General features: G+C 46.4%; 1 protein-coding gene across 4 annotated transcripts; it reads right to left on the reverse strand.

Moving 5' to 3' along the window:
* Positions 1-1,047: 1,047 nt before the first annotated feature.
* LOC140721033 (NACHT, LRR and PYD domains-containing protein 3-like) lies at positions 1,048-21,193 on the reverse strand. Of its 4 annotated transcripts, none has more exons than XM_073035911.1 (12): positions 20,990-21,193; positions 20,115-20,301; positions 14,527-14,618; positions 13,980-14,146; positions 8,556-8,727; positions 8,391-8,456; positions 5,065-6,832; positions 2,893-2,979; positions 2,567-2,737; positions 2,245-2,415; positions 1,923-2,090; positions 1,048-1,747 (listed from the first exon to the last, which is right to left on the reverse strand). In XM_073035911.1, the coding sequence occupies exons 3-12, from the start codon at positions 14,534-14,536 to the stop codon at positions 1,645-1,647; spliced, it is 2,883 nt and encodes a 960-aa protein (XP_072892012.1). In that variant the 5' UTR covers positions 14,537-14,618; positions 20,115-20,301; positions 20,990-21,193; the 3' UTR covers positions 1,048-1,644. The 4 variants fall into 4 exon arrangements, with proteins under 4 accessions (XP_072892012.1, XP_072892014.1, XP_072892013.1 ...); XM_073035913.1 differs by having other exon boundaries at positions 14,527-14,604; positions 20,115-20,304; XM_073035912.1 differs by having other exon boundaries at positions 14,527-14,607; positions 20,115-20,304.
* Between the last annotated feature and the right edge of the window lie 2,982 nt (positions 21,194-24,175).

The raw sequence follows: 24,175 nt of genomic DNA on the forward strand, positions 1-24,175 counted from the left end.
AGTGAGACGTGGCAATTCCAATGGAGCTGTGGGGGTGGGGCAGGTTTTTTTTTTTAACACAGACTGTGGATGGCGCCAGGAATGAGTTGCCTGGGATGGTGGTAGAAGCAGATATATTAGGGAATTTAAAGAGATATTAATATAGGCACAACATTTTCCATTAAATGGGAGAAGATTTAGGGGAAGCTTTTATATCCACAGACAGGCGGGAAGACAGGAATGTCCTGCCGAGGGTAGTTATAGAGGCTGATGCATGAGGACGACAGAAATATGCAGGGTTATAGGCTGTGAGTGGGGAGATGTTCGAGGTAGTTGGGGCGCAGGGGGGCGATTTGAGGGTCTGGCGTAGGGAGAGTGTGGACGTCAACGAGGAGAGTTCGGGAAGGGAGCCGAGTGAGGAAAGCGCAACTGGGGGGCTGAAGGGTGTGGTTCGAGCATGCAGAGTGCCGGGTGCTGGTGGGAAGCGAGGAGAGCGCAGAATCGGCGGAGTTGGAGGACGAGATCCTGGACATTACTCCTGAAGTAGATATACTCCAGATTTTTAACAGACTTTCATAAGCACGGGAATGATACGACAATGGAGTGTATTCGGCTGTGTGGTACGGATTGGTTCACGGTTCAGCAGCGAGAGAGCGAGAATCTGGCCGACGCAAGATGAACGCGGGGTGCGAAAACAAGGACGTTAGGCCGGTGGTCTTTGCAAAGAGTGACCCCAGGCGGATAGGCATGCAGGTTGCGCACGCGAATGGAAGCGGGATGGTTTGGGGAGGGTAGCGATGAGAGCGCGGTGGGAAGATTGTGCGGGTTAGGGAGCGAGGAGAGAATGGGAGATTCATCGAGCGAGGAGAGCGCGGGAGGTCACCAGACTCTGTGAGACTGACTTTCATCAGGCTGCAAATGAGATTCTGCTTTTCTGTGAAGAGATATAAACCACTGTTACAGTGCGCTGGGTGCGCGGGGCAGCAGTAATCTGAGGTCTGTGTTTTTTTTTACCCATAGTAAGACGCATCTGATACCAGGACAGGAATTTACGGTGTTTTATTGATTTCATCATGACAAATGTAAATTAAACTACCTATGAGTTGCTAACATACGGAAATAAATGAGCTGCTCCCGATTCATACACAGTCACACACAATTAACTGACCGACGACAACGAGAGACAGGTTGAATAATCTGCCCGTTTCTCACCGTTACTCTGAATCGGGGAATCGATGATTATAAAATCACACCTCAGGGCAGTGTCCGAGATCGCTGCCGAGGTATTTGTTAATTTAACATCACTATAGTGGCAAGACTGACGAATTACCGTCCTCAGCCCAAAGTGAGAAAAACGATCCCCTTCCCGGATAATCCAACCCGGGACACGGGTGTCCCCGAGTAACAATGGCCCGCTTTGCAATTCCTGTCTGTGTAAGTCCCCGGTTCCCCTTGGCGAAGCCTGCACCAGGACATCCGGCGGAAGCAGGGCCGCTGCACTGCAGATGGAAACACTCGACTATGGGACTGGTTCTGACGTCAGAGCACACTCGGCTGGAGCCGGAGTCTATTGGAATTAATTCTGGGTCGCGGCATTTAAAGGCGGCCGTTCAAGATAAAACCGGGAATTCTGCTTAAATGTCCTCATCCCTCGGGGGAAAATTTTCACATATTCCGATGGTCAAATATCACGCTCAGTCCTGGTCTGGGTTCTTGGAGAGACCTCAATTCCTTCTCCCCAGTTTGACTGAACCGATTCTTCACCAGCCTGAAACAGATGGAAGAAAAAAGATAAAATATTCAGATTACAGATTACCCACCAATGTCAGTAACAGGGGACTGGGGGACTGGAGTTAAGGTTTCAACAACACTCACAGACAAATATCACCAGAAAACCTACGGATCTGCTGTTTCTTTTTATAATATTAAATCTTAACACTTACACGATCCGCTCCAGACTCGGGACTGCCAGTATAAGGCGACGAAGAGCGGGGACAGAACGGTCTGTGAGCCAGTTTGATCCCAGGTTCAGCCGCGTTAGTAATCCGTTTGTAATGATAGCTGAGACGAGATCCTCGACACCAGAATCTGTGAGACGGACACCACTCAGCCTGGACATAGAGAAAGTGAGGGTGAAGGACACAGAGAGACAGGACACGGTACAAATCCCCAGTGCTCATCAGCGACACAATTACTGACCACATTAATGTTCAGTGTCAGACACCCAGTGACTGTAAACACAATCTCCCACAATCTGGTACTTACCACAGTTTCTGTATTTTACACTCTGGGTTCTTCAGTGCCTCAGATACCAGTTTCACCCCTGAATCTCCCAGTTTATTAACACTCAAGTCCAGATCCGTGAGTGATCGCGTTGTAATGAGAGCGGAGACGAGATCCTCGGCACCAGAATCTGTGAGACCGACACTGAATAGCCTGGAGATGAGAGATAGAGTGAAGAACACAGAGAGACAGGAGACGGTACAAAGCCCCAGTGTTTATCAGTAAAACAATTACTGATCACTTTAATGTTCACTGTCAGACACACAGTGAATGTAAACACTATCTCCCATAGTCTGGTACTTACCGCACTGTCTGTATTTTACACTCTGTGTTCCTTAGAACCGCAGACACCTGTTTCACTCCTGAATTTCCCAGTTCATTTTCACTCAGGTTCAGCTCCGTCAGTGATGTGATTGTACTGAGAGCAGAGACGAGATCCTCGGCACCAGAATCTGTGAGACCGACATTGTTCAGCCTGGAGATGAGAGAGAGTGAGGGTGAAGGACACAGAGAGACAGGAGACGGTACAAATCCCCAGTGTTTATCAGTGACAGAATTACTGATCACATTAATGTTCAGTGTCAGACACCCAGTGACTGTAAACACAATCTCCCACAGTCTGGTACTTACCACAGTTTCTGTATTTTACACTCTGGGTTCCTCAGAGCCGCAGACACCAGTTTCACTCCTGCATCTCCCAGTTCATTGCGCCCAACTCTAAACACAAACGGAAAATTGATGAACAAAGTGATTCAAAACGTGGGTCTGAGGGAATTTATCTCACTCTGATATTTCAGGAAACATTAAACCCTTCAGTAAACCACGGAACAGAGTTCCCATCATTGTCAATGTCCCTCGCTGACCAGCTCCAGGGTATTCACCGAATGGAGGTAATTTAGTCTGTCGGTGTGACCCTGCAAACTCCACTTATTCTGTCTCAATCCCGGTGGTCCGAAAGATATTCCTGTTTCATGGGCGTCGGAAGGAGCAGGATTGAAGTTTAGATACATTCCCATGGTGAAGATCATGTTGGATGGGAAGATGTTCAAAGGCGATTGTGGAAGAGTCCCCAACAACAGAAGAAAATAAATAGGCGGAGAGACTCCAGCGGCAAAAAGGGGCATGGGGAAGGGAAATCCGACAGGAAGAAGAGAGATGGCAAGGAGAATCCCTCAGGAGGAAAAGGTAGGACGATTGATTCCCTCAGGAGGAAGGGAATAGGGAAGAGTAATGCCACACGGGGTTGGGATGGGGAAGAGAGATTGGTGAGTTGGCAGGGGACCGCGCAAGACAGATCCCCAGCAGAAGTGAGTTCCAACTGTGAGAATGGGAATGTAGGAGACATTTCCTCAGGATGAAGGGGAATGGGAACAGAGATCCGACAGGAGGAAGAGAGATCCCACAGGGGAAATGGGACGTGGAAATGTGATCGGACAGGTGCAAGGGAATGCGCAAAAAGAGATTCTCAGAGTAAGAACTTGTGGAAGAGGTATCCGACCGTCGGAAGGGGAATACGAAGGGTGGTCCCACAAGAAGAAGTCATGAAGGGGACGAAAGATACCACAGGAGGAAGTGGGATGCGAATGCACATTCCGCAGTAGTAAGGAGGATGTGGAAGAGGTTATCCAAAAGGAGGAAGTGGACTTGGAAAGAGATCCTACAGAAAGATAAGGATGCGGCAGAGAGACTCTACTGCTGAACGGGGCTGGGGAACAGACATCCGCCTGGAGAAAGCGGACGAGGGAAGTTGATCCGGCAGGATGGAGGGGGGTGGCGAAGAAAGTTCCGTCGGAAGAAAGGGAATTACTACAGAGAGATCTCGGAGGATGAAAAGAATAGGGAAGGGAGTTCCCACAGGAATAAGGCGGGTGTGGAAAAAAGAACAGGCACGTGGAAGGAGGATGTGGAAGGGACATAAAACAGGATGAAGGGGAATGTAGAGGAGAGACGCCACGAGGAAGAGAAATGGGAGAAGAGAGACCCAACAGGATGAAGGAGGATGGGGAAGAGTTGTCCGTCAGTAGGATGTGGAGTGGTGAAAAGAGATTCCACAGGATGGAAAGGGTGTGGAGGAGCGATCCAGCGGGGGGGGGGGGGGGGGGGTGGGGGAGACTGGGAGAGAGTTCAGACAGGAGGAAAGGGATTGGTGCAAAGAGATCCACAGGACGAAGGGGATGGGAAAGAGGGATCCAACAGGAGGACGGTGGTGGGGCGGGGATGAAGCAGACATATCCCACAGAAGGCTAGCGATAAGAAACGATGATCCCGCAAGAGGAAGCGATAGGGGTTAGGCCCACAATCTGGAGAGGAGGTGCTCACATTGGACTGTGTATCTGATAGTGAGCAAATACGCACAAGTGGAGCGATGATGATAATCACACACAGGGAAGGACAAGGACGGGACAATCTCACAGAGTTCTGCCTCACCCTCTCACTAGGAGAGTCTACTGGCCCTCACTAGTCCCTCACCAGGAAGATGGTGTGAATCTCTGACCCACACGGTGCAGTCAGTGTCGGTCTGGGCGTCATTGACAGTGAGAAGAAACATCGTCAATGGAGTGTCACAGGCAGCGAGAAACACGGCTACTCCTGTGATTTACTACCACTAATCTGATGGTCTCCAATGTCTCTTCACAAGGAACCACAGAACCCTCCCGTCCTTGGAGATTTACTGACCGACCCCCTGGGCATTCGTCACAGTTCTTCACAATCCGATTTACTACAATTTTAGCCAAATTCTTTCATATTGAAAAACACAATGGAAAAGTTTCACAGTTCATAGTGAGAGATACATCAAGTTACCTCAACTCGTGGCACTTGTGCAGCCCGGGTCCCAGCCGCTGGATTTCTTCACACTGAATGTTGCATTTCTCCAGGTCCAGGTGTTTGATTGCATCACAGAGTCCGATGACATGAGACAGGACAGCGCAGTCAATCGGGGTCAGTGTCATTCCACTGAATGAAAGTGTTTCCACAGATCCCAGGGTGGCCTGAGCCAGTCCACTATTCTGAGACTCAAACAGGTAGTGCAATGTGTTCAGGAGGCTCCTTTTACCAGCTTCACTCTCTGTGTTTCCACTCTGGCGTTGAAACTCCTCCTTCACCCAGTCAATCACCTGGCAGGTTGTTTCATGAGGAAATGGACCCAGAAAGTCCTCCAGGCCCCGAGCTGTCATTGGGGAGGAGAGACCAGCAACAAAACGGAGAAATACCTCGAATCGCCCATCTGTCGTGTTGTGGGCTTCACTGAGGGATTTCAGGATATCCCCGGGATGTGGATTCAGGAATTGTGCGACTGCAGCTACAAACTCTTGGATGGTGAGGTGTGGGAATGTGTACACCACGCTCCGGGCAGAATCTTCTCTCTCCAAAAGCTCCATTAGGAACCCGGACAGGAATTGGGAAGGCTGCAGGTCGTAGTTGATCAAATCTCCACCTGTAAACACAATTTTCTTTTCGGACACTCCTCTAAAGGCCATCAGACCAACTCTGAGTAACACATCACGAGGGTTCTCAATCTCACGGCCGTGGTTTTTCAGGATGCTGTATATATAGTAGGAATATAGTTGGGTGATGGTGTTGGGAATTCGCTGCGTGCCCCTGACATTTTGTGTGAAGAAGGGTCCCAGTACTAGAGCAAGGATCCAGCAGTAGGAGGGGTTGTAGGTCATAGTGTACAGAATCTCGTTCTCTTTCACGTGTTTGAAAACAGCTGCTGACACCGTCTGATCTTCAAAATGCCTGAAGAAATATTCCTTCCGTTCCTCACCAACAAATCCCAGGATTTCAGCCCGGACTCTGATCTCGGCCTTTTCCAATAAATGTAACGCAGTGGGGCGGGTGGTCACCAGCACTGAACACCCTGGGAGCAGCTTGCCCTGGATTAAACTGTACACAATATCCGACACTTCACACCAGCACTCGGGATCTGGGCACTGGTGCTTGGGTTCTGTGTCTCTCCGACTGTCAGCAAAATCGATTCTGTGTTTGAATTCATCCAAACCATCAAATATAAACAGCAATCCCTCTGGGTTCTTCCAGACCTTTCTCAGGATATTCCTAAAGTAAGGATAGTGATCCAGAATCAGTTCCCTCAGGTTTATTCTGCAATTAATGGAGTTTAAATCCCGGAATTTGAAACTAAAGACAAATTGGAATTGTTCGTATATTTTTCCCGTAGCCCAGTCATAAACAATCTTTTGTACTATTGTTGTTTTTCCGATCCCTGGGACTCCGGCCACAGCTGCAGAACACCCGGACCTCGGTGGTGTAAATAATTTCTTCATTTTGTCTCGAAAACGATGTGAGTCATTGCTCTGAAACAAATGAGCAATGCGGATTTTCTCCAGCTCTCTGCGGAGATGTTTCTCCCTCCATTCCTCGTGGACTCTGCCTCTTGCCAGCAGTTCATGTTCCACTAGTCTCCGATCTCGAACAGTGGAAATGACCGTGAGCTCAGCGTATCGATCAACCAGCTGGAAAACGTTCTCCTTCTCGCTCATCAGGATCGTGTTCACTCTCAGTTCTTCCGTCTGTGCGCGCAGAGTCTCCTTGTGTTTCCTCTGAACGCCTGAGGACATTATGAACAAAAAATGTAATGGTCACGAGTCCCCCAACACATTTTCTCATTTGGAATGACCTGACAGATAAAGTGGGTGATCTGGGCATATTATCAATGTTTAAGGCACATTGGCAGGAGAACTTTAGAGGGTTATGGGCCAAACGGGGGAAGATGGGACTAACACGCTGGGTAACATTATTCGCGCGGATGTGTTTGACCGAAAGGCCCGATTCCATGTTGTAATAGTCTATGACACTGTGCATCCATCACAACATCAGGGAAAAGTGTCTGTGCGCGCAGAGTCTCTTTGTGTTTCCTCTGAACGCCTGAGGACATTATGAAAACAATATGTAATTGTCACGAGTCCCCCAACACATTTTCGCTGCGAAAGGTTTTGCAGAAGTTCAGACAATGTTTGTCTGCCGGTGGGGATCCGGCCTACATACAGTGCTGAAAATGAATACGATAGCAAAATCATTTAAACTTCCTAGTTCCCGCGTCCCATGGGATCATGTCTTCCCTGATGGTGGCGTTTGCCACTTTGTTAATAATTGCAGTTTCACAAAGCTCTGATGAACACGAGGTCAACGCACAGTCCTGGATATTTCAATGTTCCACTTTTACAGAAATACGTACTCCCTTTACAGTTTAAATTCTGCTGAACTGGGCTTTTGTTCCAACTTTTTAACAAACACTACGATCACTCAAATCCTCCACTCCTTAGTAGTCCATAACGTTCAATATTGCATTCATCCATGTACCTATTTCAGAGTCGCTTGAATGACCCTAATTTATCAGCTTTAGCCATTAACCCCGGAACCGCATTCCAGACACCACTCTCTGGGTAAAGGATAAAGAAAACTACCTCTGATATCTCTTTTAATGCCTGTAGTATAAAACAAATTGTAGAGCCCTGCGGTTCTGATATTGAACAGAGGGATGTGGACGTGCCAGTGCAGATTTCACTGAAAGCAGAATCTCAGGTAGATTGGATGGTGAAGAAGGCTTTCGGCAGACTGAAGCATGTCAGTCAGCGTTTTGAGTACACGTTGCAGTTGTAAGATGTTACTGACTCACGAGGAGTCATTGTACAGATTTGGTCACCTTGTCATGATAAAGATGTTAGTAAATTAGAGAAAGTGTAAAAATGGTTCACCAAGATGTTATCAGAACTCGACGACCACAGTTACAAGGAAAGATTGCATGGAACTGGATATTATTCGATGGAATCTAGGAGGTTGAGGGGTGGGCGGATAGAGGTACCTTTTCATGACGGACACAGACAGGGTGCTCAACGTCTTTACCCTGGAGATGTGGTGCGAACAACAAGGGAGTATAGCGTTCAGATCAGATGGAAAAGAATCGAAAGAGCTTCAGGGCAGCTTCTTGGCCGAATACTGGACTCGTATTGGAGGTTTCTGCTCAAAAGCTCGAAAGTTGGCAGGCTGTCTGAGGACTATGGCAAATCTAAATGGCTTTCAGTCCTCCAGGCGCCCAGATTCCAACACGAGCTAAACAGGGGTAAATATTCTCAGAGCGAAATAAAAAGGTTGGTATTTCAACTTACCTTTTAGGTGTGTGGGCACTTCAGATAAACCCCGCTCGGTGTCCATGTAGGCGAACTGCGCATCACCTGTTTAAAACAGAATAACTTGCATGACGTCTGCTCTCTGCAATACTATAAATTCGGCAGCATTTACATCTGTAACACACAGTGTATTGTTCAACATACCACGTTCCTGTATTTCCTTCAATATTCTGTTAAGCTTCGGTAAATGGTGGTGTAGTTTCACAAAGGATTCCCACATCACCCTCCGGGCCCCGGAGCCCTTCTCCATCACCAGATCCAGGAGGAGTTCGGAAGCGCCCGCTCGGTTTCCCTTCTCTGCGAGCTCAGTCACGCTCTGTAATGAGCAATGGGGAGTATATTGAGAGACGGAGAGAGGCGGGCTGCAGGCAGGAGGAAAGGATCTGCAGGAACAGGGAGTGCGGACACTGGATGGGTACGGGTCCATCCTGAACACAGACAGAGAAAACACCAGATCCAGCAATGACAGTGTCACTGTCGGGTTTCCCCGGGGTAAACTGCTGGTTAAAACCAAGCAGGCTCACATGATGGACGGTGGCAGACTCAGGCTTAACTGCCTGGTAACATGAGTGCTCCGGTTTCAGCCTACAGCTGGGAACTTGCACCGAGGAGCAGCCAGCAACTTTAAGAGTTCTGAGCATGTCAAGAATATCAAAGCAACTGGTAGTAATGGCGAAAAGGAGTTTGGCCTGGGATTATCAGACATCAAATGGGGAATGTTATGGTTAGATATCATGTGTGGCCCTTCGATACCATTCAGTCTGGGTGGCAATAATTGAATGTGCCCCGGTACGTAATGGTAATTAGAAGGCGGTCTCTAGATAATATTTTGTTCACGTACGCATACTTAGCATATCGTGGTTTTATTGATAGTCATTCAGCAATATATGTGCCAACATTTCTTTATCCAGAGGGTGGCGAATCTGTGGAATTGATTGCCACAGTAAACCGTGGAAGCCAAGTCATGAGGTATTTTTAGAACATAGTGTATTTATGGCCATTCGGCCCACAATGTGTCGACCATATAGCCTACTCTAGAAACTGCCTAGAATTTCCCTACCACATAGCCATCTATGTTTCTAAACTCCAAGTACCTATCTCTTAAAAAAACATTGTCCGCCAAGATCACTCAACCGGTTCTCATAAGAAACGCTCTCTCATCCAGCAAATCTCCTCTGCGCTCTCTCTATAGTATCCACTTCTTTTCTGTTGTGAAGTGACCAGAACTGAACACAGTACCTTAAGGGGGTCTAACTACGGTCCAATATAGCTGTAACATTACCGCACGGCTCCTGAACTCTATCTCACGGTTGATAAATACCAACACACCACACACCTTCTTAAAAACACTGTCAACCTGCGCAGCAGCTTTGAGCGTCCTTTGAACACGGACGTCGAGATCTCCTTAATCCTCCACACTGCCAAGCGTCTTACTGTTAATATGGTATATTGTCTTCAAATTTGAACTATCAAAATGAACCACTTCACACTTGTCTGCGTTGAACTCCATCTGACACTTTCCTGCCCAGTTCTGCATCCTCTCGATGACCCGCTGTAACCTCTGACAACCCTGCAGACTATACACCACACCGCAAAACTTACTAACCCACCCTTTTACCTCTTCATTCAGGTCATATATAAAAATCACAAACAGGAGGAGTCACCGACCTCTTTTCAGAATACCAACCAGCTACAACCACCCTTGGCCTTTTGTGGTCAAGCCGAGTTTAGATCCCAGCAAGTTCTCCTTCGATACCATGCTTCCTTACTTACTGAAAGAGCCTTGTAAGAGAAAGTTGTCAAATGCCTTACTGAAATCCATATACAATGCATCCATCTATTTAAACAGGAGTCTGATAGGTTCCTGATTATTAAGGTATTCAAAGCTATTTGCTAGCATGGTTCGGGAGGGTTTAAACTGATCTTTAAGGGGGATGGGACCCGGAACGATAGAGCAGTGAAAGAAGAGCATGGAGTAAATCCAGATCTAACATATAGAGAGACTTTGAAGAACGCGAAGCAGAATAAAGGGTGTAAAGTTAGTAAGGTGGAAGGGCTAAAGTGCGTGTACTTCAATGCAAGAAGCATCAGGGACAAAGGTGATGAACTGAGAGCTTGGATACCTACGTGGAATTATGATGTTGTGGCCATTACAGAGACTTGGCTGGCACCAAGGCAGGAATGGATTCTCAATATTCCTGGATTCAGTGCTTTAAAAGGGATAGAAGGGGGGAAGTGGAGGAGGGGTGGCATTACTATACTATTACAGCTACAGAAAGGGTGGGGAATGTAGCGGGATCCTCTTTTGAGTCAGTATAGGTGGAGGTCAGGAACAGGAATGGAGCAGTTACTCTACTAGGGATATTCTATAGGCCCCCTGGTAGCAGCAGAGATACCGAGGAGCAGATTGAGAGGCCGATTTTGGAAAGGTGCAAAAATAACGAGGTTGTTATCATGGGTGACTTTAACTTCCCTGATATTTATTGGCACTTGATTAGTTCCAAGGGTTTCGATGGGGCAGAGTTTGTTAACTGTGTCAAGGATGGATTCCTGTCACAATATGTTGACAGGCCGACTAAGGGGGATGCTTACGAACCGGGTAAGCTCACAGATCTGTCAGTGGCTGAGCATCTGGGGGACAATGATTACCGCTCCTTGTCCTTTAGCATTATTATGCAAAAGGATAGAATCAGGAAGAACAGAAAATTTTTAATTGGGGAAGGACAAATGATGAGGCTCTAAGGCTAGAACTTGCGGGTGTGAAATGGGATGATATTTCTGCAGGGAAATATACTATGGACATGTTTTCGATGTTTAAGGATCTCTTGCTGGATGTTAGGGATAAATTTGTCCCGGTGAAGAAGATAAAGAACGGATAGTGTGAAGGAACCATGTGTGACAAGTGAGGTGGAAAATCTCGTCAGGTGGAAGAAGACAGCATGCGTGAGGTTTAGGAAGCAAGGATTAGCTGTGTCTATTGAGGAATATAGGGTAGCAAGAAAAGAGCTTAAGAAGAGGCTGAGAAGAGCAAGAAGGGGGCATGAGAAGGCGTTGGCGAGTAGGGTAAAGGAAAAGCCCAAGACATTCTTCAATTATGTGAAGAACAAAAGGATGACAGGAGTGATGGTAGGACCGATTAGAGATAAAAGGGGGAAGATGTGCCTGGAGGCTATGGAAGTGAGCGAGTTCCTCAATGAAAACTTCTCTTAGGTATTCACCAATGAGAGGGAACTTGATGACGGTGAGGACAATATGAGTGAGGTTGATGTTCTGGAGTATGTTGATATTAAGGCAGAGGAGGTGCTGGATTTGTTAAAGTACATTAGGACGGATAAGTCCTCGGGGCCTGACAGAATATTCCCCAGGCTGATCCACGAGACGAGGGAAGAGCCTCTGACTTGGATCTTTATGTCCTCATTGTCCACGGGAATGGTACCGGAGGATTGCAGGCAGGCGAATATTGTCCCATTGTTCAAAAAAGGTAGTAGGGATAGTCCGGGTAATTATAGACCAGTGAGCCTTACGTCTGTGGTGGGAAAGCTGTTGGAAAAGATTCTTAGAGATAGGATCTATGGGCATTTAGAGAATCATGGTCTGATCAGGGACTGTCAGCATGGCTTTCTGAAGGGTAGATCGTGTCTAACAAGCCTGATAGAGTTCTTTGAGGAGGTGACCAGGTATATAGATAAGGGTAGTGCAATGGATGTGATCTACATGGATTTTAGTAAGGCATTTGACAAGATTCCAAACAGTAAGCTTATTCAGAAAGTCAGAAGGCATGGGATCCAGGGAAGTTTGGCCAGGTGGATTCAGAATTGACTTGCCTGCAGAAGGCAGAGTGTCGTAGTGGAGGGAGTACATTCAGATTGGAGGGTTGTGACTAGTGGTGTCCCACAAGGATCTGTTCTGGCACCTCTACTTTTCGTGATTTTTATTAACGACCTGGATGTGGGGGTAGAAGGGTGGGTTGGCAAGTTTGCAGAATACACAAAGGTTGGTGGTGTTGTAGATAGTGTAGAGGATTGTCGAAGATTACAGAGAGCCATTGATATGATGCAGAAGTGGGCTGAGAAGTGGCAGCTGGAGTTCAACCCGGAGAAGGATGAGGTGGTACTCTGTGGAAGGACAACCTCCAAGGCAGAGTACAAAGTAAATGGCAGGCTATTTGGAAGTGTGGAGGAGCAGAGGGATCTAGGGGTACATGTCCACAGATCCCTGAAAGTTACCTCACTGTTAGATAGGTTAGTTAAGAAAGCTTATGGGGTGTTAGCTTTCATAAGTCGAGTGATATAGTTTAAGAGACGGGATGTAATGATGTAGCTCTATAAAACTCTGGTTAGGCCACTCTTGGAGTACTGTGTATTTTCTGGTCGCCTCACTATAGGGAGGATGTGGAAGCATTGGAAAGGGTACAGAGGAGATTTACCAGGATGCTGCTTGGTTTAGAGATTATGGATTACGATCAGAGATTAAGGGGGCTAGGGCTTTACTCTTTGGAGAAAAGGAGGATGAGAGGAGACATGGTGGAGGTCTACATGATATTAAGAGGAATATACAGAGTCTATATATATATATATCGCCTCTACCCCAGGGCACCACTGCTCAATACAAGAGGACATGGCTTTAAGATAAGGGGAGGGAAGTTCAAGGGGGATATTAGAGGAAGGTTTTTCACTCAGAGAGTGGTTGGTGCGTGGCATGCACTGCCTGAGTCAGTGGTGGAGGCAGCAACACTAGGGAAGTTTAAGAGACTACTATGACAGGTATATAGACATAGACTACATAGACAGGTATATGGATGTATTTAAGGTGGGGGTTATATGGCAGTCAGGCTTTGAGTGCCGAATGGCCTGTAATGTGCTGTACTATTCTATGTTCTATGTTCTTTCTAAAGGATATGGGGAAAGGCAGGAAATTGGGGTTGAGTGCAATGATGGCATGGCGATCAAATTCGACTGGCCGAATGCCCTAATTCTGATCATATGTCTTGTAATCTTAACAGTATATACGGTAGGATTTTTTTTTAAACCTGTAAATATAACAGACACAAGCAACAGAAGTTCACTGAACCACGAGGTATAATGGGATAATTGCTCAAATACAAGAGTTTCAGCCGTTCACAAGAGAGACGATATTCAGTAGTGTCTGGTCAATAGATGCTGGGGGTGAGGGTAGACTCGACAGATGATCTGCAAAACCAGTCACTATACATGGGTTATGAAGCGAACGCAAACTGACGTGTGGCAATAACGATTGAGCTTTGCGAATGTAATGGGAAATGAGACAGATTGGTGTGAAGTGGTTTCCTGTACACTTGCAAGTTCCATCAGGTTGGCACAGTACTAAAGTCTCATGTCAGTGATTGGCTATACATTAACCAGTCTAAACCTGATAGAGGCTGCTATTGGTTTAATAAAGGCTCAGTGTAGCTGCATCTGGGGACACTTTTGTTATTATTGACCATAAGTATCTCGGCCTTTCAATGACCGACATTTCTTGTGCACCAATACTGTGGGTCTGTAATAGCTTTAGAAGAATCTGCACTCAGTCTGTGTCCTTTCGACTTACGTGATGCTCCCGTCCCGTGAAATGATCCTCGCCTGTTAACATGAGGCCGAGTTCCTCCACACCCTCCTCAATCGCCTGCTCCAGTCGGTCCCGATAGAATTTCGTCAACTGGAACAGTTGGTGATCGACACAGTGTGACAGGAAGGCGGAGATTTCAGAGCTCCGATCTGTGGACAATTGAAAATCACAGCATGACTGTGCCGACCACGGTGTGAATTTAAACCAATCTCATCTACAGGCACATGGTCAATATCCCTCCGTTTCCTACTTACTCAAGAGCTCCGTTGAAAGCACATCCCAGACACCGATCACTTTCAGTGTAAGCCATGCATCCTCAATCCCCTTTAAACTTTCACCTTTAACCTATTTCCTCTATGCGCTCAGGAAATTCTAAGCAGATTCTGGAGTAGGTTACATGGTCGGAACAACATTGGGCCAGGGGCCTGCAATGTGCTGTAGATTTCTATGTTCTATAGGCTAAGTTCAATGTTGTATGTGCACCATACGGACGGAGGTTCAATGGACAAAAAAGAAACACTGAGCATACCTGCGTCCATTCTGACTCTGACTGATGATGGTTGATTGCCGTCTTCTTGAATTTGGTCTCGGTGGAAGAACGCCCCAACTGCTGGTAACGCTCTGAATAACAGAAATAAAAGAGAGCGAATAAGTACCAGGGATTTAAACACAAAATGCTGGAGGAACTCTGGTGGTCATGCAGCATCTATGGAAAGGAATAAACAGTCGACGTTTCAGATCGAGACTCTTCAGCAGGACCTGAAAGAAAACGAGGTCAGAATAAGTAGGGGGTGAAGTGAAAGGCTAAGAATTTGATTGGTGAAAGGGTAAAGGGCTGGAGAAATGTGAATCTGATCGTAGACGTTCGAAGAATATTGAAGAATCGTATTTCCAGAACTTCGAGAAATCGATGTTCATGCCATCAGATTGGAGGCTACCCAGATGGAATATAAGGTGATGTTCCTCTAAGCTGAGTGTGAACTCATCGTGCCAGTCGAGGAGGCCATGGACTGACATGTCGGAATGTGAATGGGAAGTTGTATTAAAATCGGTGACTGTAGGGAGATCCCGCTTTTTCTGGAGAGGTGAAATGGTCTACAAATCTACGTCGAGTCTCACCAATACACAGGACGCCACACCTGGAACAGCAGATGCCGTAGATGACCCCAATGAACTCTCAGCTGAAGTGTCGCATCACCTGGAAGCTCTGCTTGGGGTCCCGATTGGCAGAAAAGGTGGAGGTGTACGGGCAGGTGTGGTTGGCAGGAATGAGTACAAGCAGGGAGATCAGTGGGGAGGGACGAATGGATATGGGATTCGCGTAGGAATCGCTACGAAGCCGAAAGTGGCGGGGATTGGAGGGAGAGGAGGTGAGATCCCATTGGAGATGGCGGAAGTCATGGAAATTTATATGCTGGATGCGAAGGCTAATGGGGTGGCAGGTGAGGACAAGAAGAAGCCTATCCCTGGTTTTGCGGCGGGAGGATCGGGTGTGAGAGAAATGGAATAGATGCATTAGAGCTTCAGACCCAAGTATGACCAATTACTAGTAAATTCTACGTATTGCTTGACCAGTAGCATCTGCCGCATCTCGCCGATAGATACAGAGATAAATGCACCATGTATAAAGACTCTTCGGCCCAACGAATCCATGCCGACTTGTGTACCAAGTCAGCTTATCCCGATTTCCTGCGTAAGGCCGAAGTTGCTTCATAGCCCTGCGTGAGACATTTGTTGTTCATACCCTTTTTAAACCTTTACCTCTCATAGTTAATCTATGTCGTTTGGTTTCCCTTGACTTCGGACAATGGCTGTTAATGTCCACTAAATCTCTGCCATTCAAAATTTAAAACACTTCTGTAATGTCGTTGTTCATTCTCCTACATTCAAGGAGTGAAGACAAAGCGTGATCATCGTCTCCTTCTAACTCAAGCCTTTTGGTACTCAAAACATCATCGGAAATCTTCTTTGTATTATCTGGAGTTTAGAGAAGGAATTTCCAGAATGCAACGGCCATAACTATGCTTAGTACTGCAAACATAGGCTCATCTACGACATATACAACTGCAATATAATATCCCAACTCCTGCACTCATAGTGTCCTGATGAAAGCCGGCGGGATAAACGCCGTCTTCACCACCCTGTGACCCTGCGAACAATTCATTACAGTCCTCGGTCCCTCTGCTCCATTTCACTCGCTGGCGACCCAGAACAAATTCTGTGTAGGTTTGATTTCCGAAATGCACCAGCTCACACTCAATTGTATTGAAGTATATTTGGCACGCCTCCGTCCTCTTTCCTAACTGATCTGGATCTCCCATTATATGAGCTAATCTTCTTGAGTATGAACGAGTCTTGCCAATAAAGATTCACCAGCAAACGTATTGATCAAGACCTTTGATAACCGTTGATATAAATAACAGAAAAAAAACGTCCGAACACCGAGCACTAGACCACGCCAGCGTCCATCTGACTATCACACCAACTCACCCGGATACACTTGCTACTTTCCAACACTTCTGCACCATCTCCCTCCCCTTGGGTGCTATTGTTCTTTGTAAAGGTTTGTTATAATGTTCCCCCTGAACATTAAGAACTTTAAATATTGTTGGGTTACCGCATCGGTGAGTTTCTAGTTGGGGAAGAAAGCGAAGGAGCTGGACTTGGTGTGCATCGAGCTGCTACCTGCGTCAGAGAGGTATTGAAGGTGTCGCTGTGCCAGGTTGTGTGTAGACTAACAGCGAGGAATCGTCTTAAACCCGTTTATTGCGATAACAAGACCCTCTTGGACGCTGTCTGTGCGGAGTGGTCTAACTCTGAATCAATGATCTATTAGCAAACGGCGGGGTAGCTGCGTGGCCTCGTCGTAGCAATGACTCGGGCTCAAGCTGTGGCATCGCCTGTTTGCAGACACCCAGTGAGAGGGGTCAGATTCGTTACACTCCACCTGAGGCAATGTGACGTTATGTCCACGCTGTAGCCGGTGAAGCCACCCGCACCCCGGTGTTCGCTCGGTAGAAGGCAACATCTATTGTATCCGACTGTCTGCTCCTGCAGCATTCTTGAGCTCATGGTGTCCGACTATACGTGTTTTGTTAGTGACATCGCATATGTGTTTGCTCCCTTCAATGTGCGATATGTGCGTTGTGCTGTGTGTGACTACTGGTACTATGTCTTGCATCTTGACCCCGGAGTAACCATGTTTCTTTTGGCTGTTTCCTGTCCGGTTGAATGACAATTAAATTTCAAATTGAACAGAAATTAGACAATTTGTGTTTCATAAACAAAATATAGTATAAATTCTAATGTTTTGTATCACTAAGGGACTTCTAAATGTTGTATTTGTTCCTTCAGAGAAGTTGTTAATACAGATTGGGAAAAGAAAGGCTTCATCTATTTGTCCACCTCGAAGCACCTGCCCTTCCAACATCCATTGAGAAAGCCTGCTGGCTCAAGCAGCGTCTGTCACAACGGTTGGGATATGGCCCAACTGCGGAATGAGAGACACTCAAATGGATCTATATTTCACAGACTTTAATGCAAACGTCGTTAAAGGGTAAAATAAAACAATAAAAGCTAGGCCAAACAGAGTCAGTTGACTCGACAGTCTAATTTCTCAGGCATTTCTCCTGGTGCGACCTCCTCTACATCGGCGAGACCCGAGACAGATTGGGGGACTGCTTCGTCGAGCACCTCCGCTCCGTCCGCCACAGCAGACAGGATCTCCCGGTTGCCACCCACTTCAACTCTGCTTCACATTCCCATTAGGATAGTTCCATACATGGCCTCCTCTGCTGCCATGATGAGGCCATCATCAGATTGGAGGAGCAACACGTCACATACCGTCTGGGTAGTCTCCAGCCCCTTGGTATGAACACTGCATTCTCCAACTTCTGGTAATTCCCTCCCTCTCCCTTCCTCTATCACACTTTCACTCTGCCTCCTCTTCTAGCTGCCTATCACCTCTCTCATGATTATGCCTTCTTCTACTACCCATAGTGCTTTTCCCTTACATTCCTTCTTCACCTTTCCTGCCTATCCCCTCCCTGATTCCCCTCCCCCAACCCTTGACCTTTCCTCTGATTGGTTTTTCGCCTGCACCTTCCCCTCCCCCAACCTTCTTTATAGGGCCCCTGCCACCTCTTCCTTCAGTCCTGACGAACTGTCTCGGCCCGAAACGTTGACTGCTCCTTTCAACGGATGCTGCCCGACCTGCTGAGTTCATCCAGCTTGTTTGTCCGTATAGAACATAAAAGCAAGGAGGTTGTGCTGAGACTTTATAAGACACTAGTTAGGCCGCACTTGCAGTATTGCCAACAGGTTTGGACTCCATCTCTCAGAATGGATGTGTTGTCATTGGAGAACGGGTTAACATATGAGGAGCGTTTGGCAGCTTTGAGCCTGTACTTAGTGGAATTCAGAAGCATGCGTGGGGATCTGACTGAAACCTACTGAATGCTGAACGGACTAGATAGCATGGATGTGGAGCAGATGTTTCCGATGGTGGCGGTATTCTGAACTAGAGGGCACAGCCTCAACATTGAGGGGCAACCCTTCAGAACAGAGGTAAGGAAGATTTTTTTTTGAAGAGTGTAGTGAATCTGTGGTATGCTCTGCCACGGACTGCAGAGAGAGGCCAAGTCCGTGTGTATATTTAAGGGGGAAGTTGTCCGTTTCCAGATCGTACTGGACATTAAAGGATATGGCGAGAAGGCAGGTGTATGGGGTTGAGTGGGATCTGGGATCAGCCATTATGGGATAGCGGAGTGGACTCGATGGGCTGAATGGCCTGATGCTGCTCCTCTGTCTCATGGTCTGAGGTTCAGGGGCTTGGAAATGCTGGATGTGGTTATAAATTGGCTTCGCGGGAGAAGCCAGCCAATGCTAAAAGATAGTTTAACCCTCTGACTGGAGACCAGTGGGTAGTGGGATGCCCCAGGGATCGGTGCTGGATCATTGTGGCTTATCATCTATGTTAACCATATAACCATATAACCATATAACAATCACAGCACGGAAACAGGCCATTCCGGCCCTCCTAGTCCGTGCCGAACTCTTAATCTCACCTAGTCCCACCTACCCGCACTCAGCCCATAACCTTCCACTCCTTTCCTATCCATATACCTATCCAATTTTACCTTAAATGACACAACTGAACTGGCCTCTACTACTTCTACAGGAAGCTCATTCCACACAGCTATCACTCTCTGAGTAAAGAAATACCCCCTCGTGTTTCCCTTAAACTTTTGCCCCCTAACTCTCAAATCATGTCCTCTCGTTTGAATCTCCCCTACTCTCAATGGAAACAGCCTATTCACGTCAACTCTATCTATCCCTCTCAACATTTTAAATACCTCGATCAAATCCCCCCTCAACCTTCTACGCTCCAATGAATAGAGACCTAACTTGTTCAACCTTTCTCTGTAACTTAAGTGCTGAAACCCAGGTAACATCCTAGTAAATCGTCTCTGCACTCTCTCTAATTTATTGATATCTTTCCTATAATTCGGTGACCAGAACTGTTAACGGCCTGGATGATATAATTGCAGCAATGTTTGGCTTCGGTTCATCGACAGGTAATTTACACGTTTGATGGCCCGTTCGCATTAAATTGATTTACGGTAATTGTAGTCATATCGTTTCTTGTGAACATACCAGGCAGAAATTGACCATTCGGCCCATCGATCTTTCTGCCCCACACAGTAAAATCATGGTTTTTGTTTTGAAATACCACCTGCCGCTTTTTGTAACTATTTCCCGACCCCACCCCCAGCTCGAAACAGCGACAATCAACACAGTCACAAAGAGGAAAAGCATGCATTGATCTGCAGTGACATATTTGGAAATGGAACCCGTGTTGGCGAAGCAGCTTATCGCAGGCTGGCTTTCAAATCGTAACCCTTAAGCTTTAGTTTGAGAACTGTTTTTAACCTGGACATAAATTGTGGAAAATCTCACACATGCAGACAGAAAACTGCAGGATGACTAACAGCACCACCGCCAGAGGCGGGTTACAATAGAAATGATGACTTCTTGAATACTGCTTCAAAACACAGATAACATGATGATTGGTAAATAAAGTTTCGAAATAAATCTCAGAAGCTGAATTATTCTCACCTCAGTTCACCAAGAATGTTCTGTTTCCGTGTCAATATGTTTTCAAGTCGTTTTCTGCGAACTTCATTGCAACCAGGCCAGCGACAGATATTTAGTAGCTGCGGGGAGGGACCGGTGTTGCTGTCCTGGGTGACTCACAGCGCGATTTTCCGTGTACAAGCTGCTGCCTGTCCACAGGGCGGATTCTCTGCTGAAACCGAACAAACCAGTTCGATACTCCACTTTAACTGTGCACAAAGGTAGCTTAATGTTGTATTTAAGTATTTCTGTTACAGAAAAATCAAACAATGAACACCCGTCGATATAGAAAAGAAAGATCCCCAGTGTCTTCAATCTGAATGACTACTTGTTACGATTGCTACCAGACTTTGTGAGAGTTCTGTATTTAATTTTACCCCCACTCCCATCATTTGTAGTTTTAATGTCATTGTTTTTTTTTGCGATTTAACTCAATAAATTGATCTTAGGCATTCTCTACTGCGACGTTCCGAACAGTAAAACAGTGGAATCTCACGGTCGCTCTGTTATTCTGAGTAGTTAGTTTTTATTTTGTGTACGTGTGTGTGTGTCCCTGTGTCTAACTGTGAGAGAGAGAGAGATCGGAGTAGGGACCTTGCCCTGCCCCGGGGGACATTTTAAATATCACTATCCGTGCGCAAGGTTCATCTGCACTGACTCAGTAGAACCTGCCGCAGAAAATGTGTATAACTGAAGGTGACGACGTCGTTGCTTTTAATGCATTTGGTCAATAGTTACTTCGTTGAACGTGTCAGAGCTCCCTTCTCCCTTTGTATCCCCGCGCCCCCCCCATCCAGTCAAAAGCCGAGCCCCGCTGTAAACGCACACTGATTTGCAAAATCGGAAACTACATTTACCTCTGATTTTGAAACCGGACGGTGTTCAGTGCTGTCTGGGATGATGAATGTGCCGACCATGCACCAAGAATTCGGTCTGCGCTGCTGCTCCCGAAGCTATTCAGTTATAGAGAGTCAGTCGCTGATCACAGGTAGACAGGTCCGGATGATCCGGGGTTAATGAGACAGTCCGCAGTTCTGGTTCCACACCTCCTCACCGGTCTGGTACAGGTCTGTCAGCGGGAGGAGAGGGGACTAGGAAAACTATAGCCAACACAGATAGAATTACAGAGGCTGTGAGAGTCTTCCCCCGCCGTCGCAAGTAGTTTCTGTCTGGATTTCCGTGTAGATCTCTATTTTCCTCCTTATTCCTGTGACGCAACCAGCAAGGCGGAGAATCTCCATTTTATTCAGCCAGTGCCAGGCTGTCAAGTTGATCCAGCGGGATGAGGTTCCACCCTCTGTATGAACGGGGCTGTCCGGCGCAGGGCGCGTTTCAGCTCAAACACTCCACACCCGTCACAGTTATTTCAGGGTCAAATTACTTAAGGCGTGACAGCGGGGAGGATGAATTAAGGAGTGGCGTTACCAGTCAGAGAAAATGTTACGGCAGTGTTCAGTCAGGAGAAATCGTAGAACTCGACAAGTGAGGCGTTCTGTGTGGAAATGAGAATTAAGAACTGTATGGCCACGTTACTGGGACTATATTAAAGACAGCCCAACAGTCCTAGAGATTTAGAGGAACACATTTGAAAGATCTCAGACTGTTGCAAGAACCTTGTAGTTGCTATAGTAGGTGATTTTATTTTTTCACATAATGACTGGGAATCCCGTATTGTAAATGGACTAGGTGGCATAGAGTTTTTCAAACGTTTTCTTCATCGGTAGGCAGAAATCCCAATTACAGAGCGTGAGATACTGAATCAGTAATTAAGCAATGGGGCAGGGCAGGGGACAGAAGTTTGTGTGGGGGGATACTTTTCATCCACTGACCACGATGCCATAATGTCCACGTAAAAATTCAAAATGTCAGGTCTGACCTTTGGGTTGAAATTCTGAATTGGAGAGAGCGCAATTTTGATGGTATCAGAATCGATCTGGCAAGTGTGGATTGAGAAAGGCTGCTTTCTGTCAAAAGCATACTTGGAAAGTGTAAGGCCTTCTAAAACGAAATTTTGAGACTATAAGCTTGCAAGTGCTTCGCAGAATGAAAGGTAAGAAAAGCAAGTGTAAGAAACTTGATAACCAAGGGATATTGAGGCTCCGGTTAAAAGAAGAAAGGAGGTGCATAGCAGATACTGACAAGTAGGATCAGATGAGGCCCTTACGGAGTGTAACGCGTGCAAGAAAACGCTCAAGAAGGAAATCCGGGAGGCTAAAAGAGGCATGAAGTTCATCTAATATACACGGTGAAGGGAATTTCTGAGGATTCCACAAACATGATCCGAGCAAAAGGATTGCACTGGATAACGTTGGACCTCTGAAAGACCAAAACGATAATCTGTGCAAGTCTGATGTAGCTGTATTTCAGTGGAGTAAGGGAAATTACACCGTTTTAAGAGAGGAGTTGGCCAAAGTAAATTGGAAGAAGCTGCTGGCAGGGATGTCAGCAGAGGAGCAAAGGCGTGCTTTTCTGGAAAAAAAAATGAGGAAGCTGCAGGGCATGTTTACAGTATTCCAAAAATGAAGAAATACGCATAAGGAAAAATAGTACAGCCGTGGCTGATAAGGGAAGTTAAAGCCATTGTAAAAGTAAAAGGAAGGGCATACAACAAAGCAAAAAATAGTGGGAAGATAGAGGATTGGGAAGTTTGAAAAAAGCCTACAGAGAGCAACTAAAAACATCATTCGGGAAAGAAATATGAAAGAAAGCTCGCAAATAATATCAAGGTAGATAGTAAAAGTTCTTTTTCAAGTATATTAAAAAATAAAAGAGAAATGATAGTGTAATTGGTGACACAGGACAAGATAATCTTGCCCGACGGACCTGTTGTAATTCTTTGAGGAGGTGACAAGTAGGATAGATAAAGGGGATGTTGTATATTTGGACTTTCAAAGGGCCTTTAACAAGGTGCCACATATGAGGCTGCTCACCAAGTTAAGAACCCATGGTAGTACAGAAAAGTTTCTAAGGTGGTTAGAGCCTTGGCCGAATGGTAGGAGACTGCGAGTGGGAATAAAAGTGTCCTTTTTATGGTCGCTGCCAGTGACTGGTGGTGTTCCGCAGGGGTCGGTGTTGGGAGCATTTATTTTCCTGCCGTATATTGAAAATTTAGTTGGTAGAATCGATGTTTTATTTCGCCAAGGTTGCAGATGATACAGATGCATGGTTATGCATTTTGGTAGTAGAAATAAATGTTTGTACTATTTGCAGATGGGCATGGGACTCCTTGCAGAACACCCAGAAGTTTATCTTGCATGTTCAGTCGGTGGTGAGGAAGGCAAATACGATGTTTGCATTTATATCAAGAGGTCTAGAATACAAGAACGAGGATGTGATGCTGAGGCTTAACAAGGCCCGGGTGAGGCATCACCTTGAGTATTGTGAACAGTTTCGGTCCCTCAGCTTAGAAAGGATGTGCTGGTATTTAAAAGGGTCGAGAGGAGGGACGATTCCAGGAAAGAAAAGGATATCACACTAGGAAGGTGTGATGACTCTGGGTCAGCACTCGCTGGAATTCAGAAGTATAAGTGTGTGTGTGTGGGGGGGGGGGGATCTCATTGAATCCTTTCGAATGTTGAAAGGCCTAGACAGAGTAGATGTGGAAAGAACGTGAGAGGGTCCAGGACAAGAAGACGCAGCTTCAGGATGGAGAGCCACAGGGATCACAGGTGCTTTGTCGTTTGCTGTTTGTCATCTACAATGATGTATAGGATAATCCTGTCCACTGATGAGCACATTTGCGGATAGCACCAGGTCTGGGGCTGTGGTGGACAATGAGGACGGTATCGTGGCTTGCAGAAGGATCTGCACCAATTGTAAAGATGGGCTGAAAATGGCCCGATGGAATTTAATGCAGAGAAGAGCAAGGTTTCGCACTTCTGTCGGACCAACCACGGTCATACGGCGGTGAAGTCTGATCTGAATAATTATGTTCAGCTTTGGTCACCAATCTGCCGGAAAGGTTGGAGAAGGACAGAAAAAAGATACCAGGATGTTGCCGGGTCTGGGGGACCTCAGTTAAAAGGGAAGTTTGAGCAGGGTAA

Source organism: Hemitrygon akajei, unplaced genomic scaffold, assembly GCF_048418815.1.
Source record: "Hemitrygon akajei unplaced genomic scaffold, sHemAka1.3 Scf000049, whole genome shotgun sequence".
Taxonomy (NCBI): Eukaryota; Metazoa; Chordata; class Chondrichthyes; order Myliobatiformes; family Dasyatidae; genus Hemitrygon; species Hemitrygon akajei.

What these genes read in the sequence shown, in the direction of transcription:
- LOC140721033 (XM_073035911.1), bottom strand. An exon ending in GAAGGAAATACAGGAACGTG is followed by an intron (nt 8,457 to 8,555) that starts GTATGTTGAACA and finishes TGTTTTAAACAG; the next exon opens with GTGATGCGCAGTTCGCCTAC. An exon ending in TGTAAAATACAGACAGTGCG is followed by an intron (nt 2,416 to 2,566) that starts GTAAGTACCAGA and finishes TCTCATCTCCAG; the next exon opens with GCTATTCAGTGTCGGTCTCA.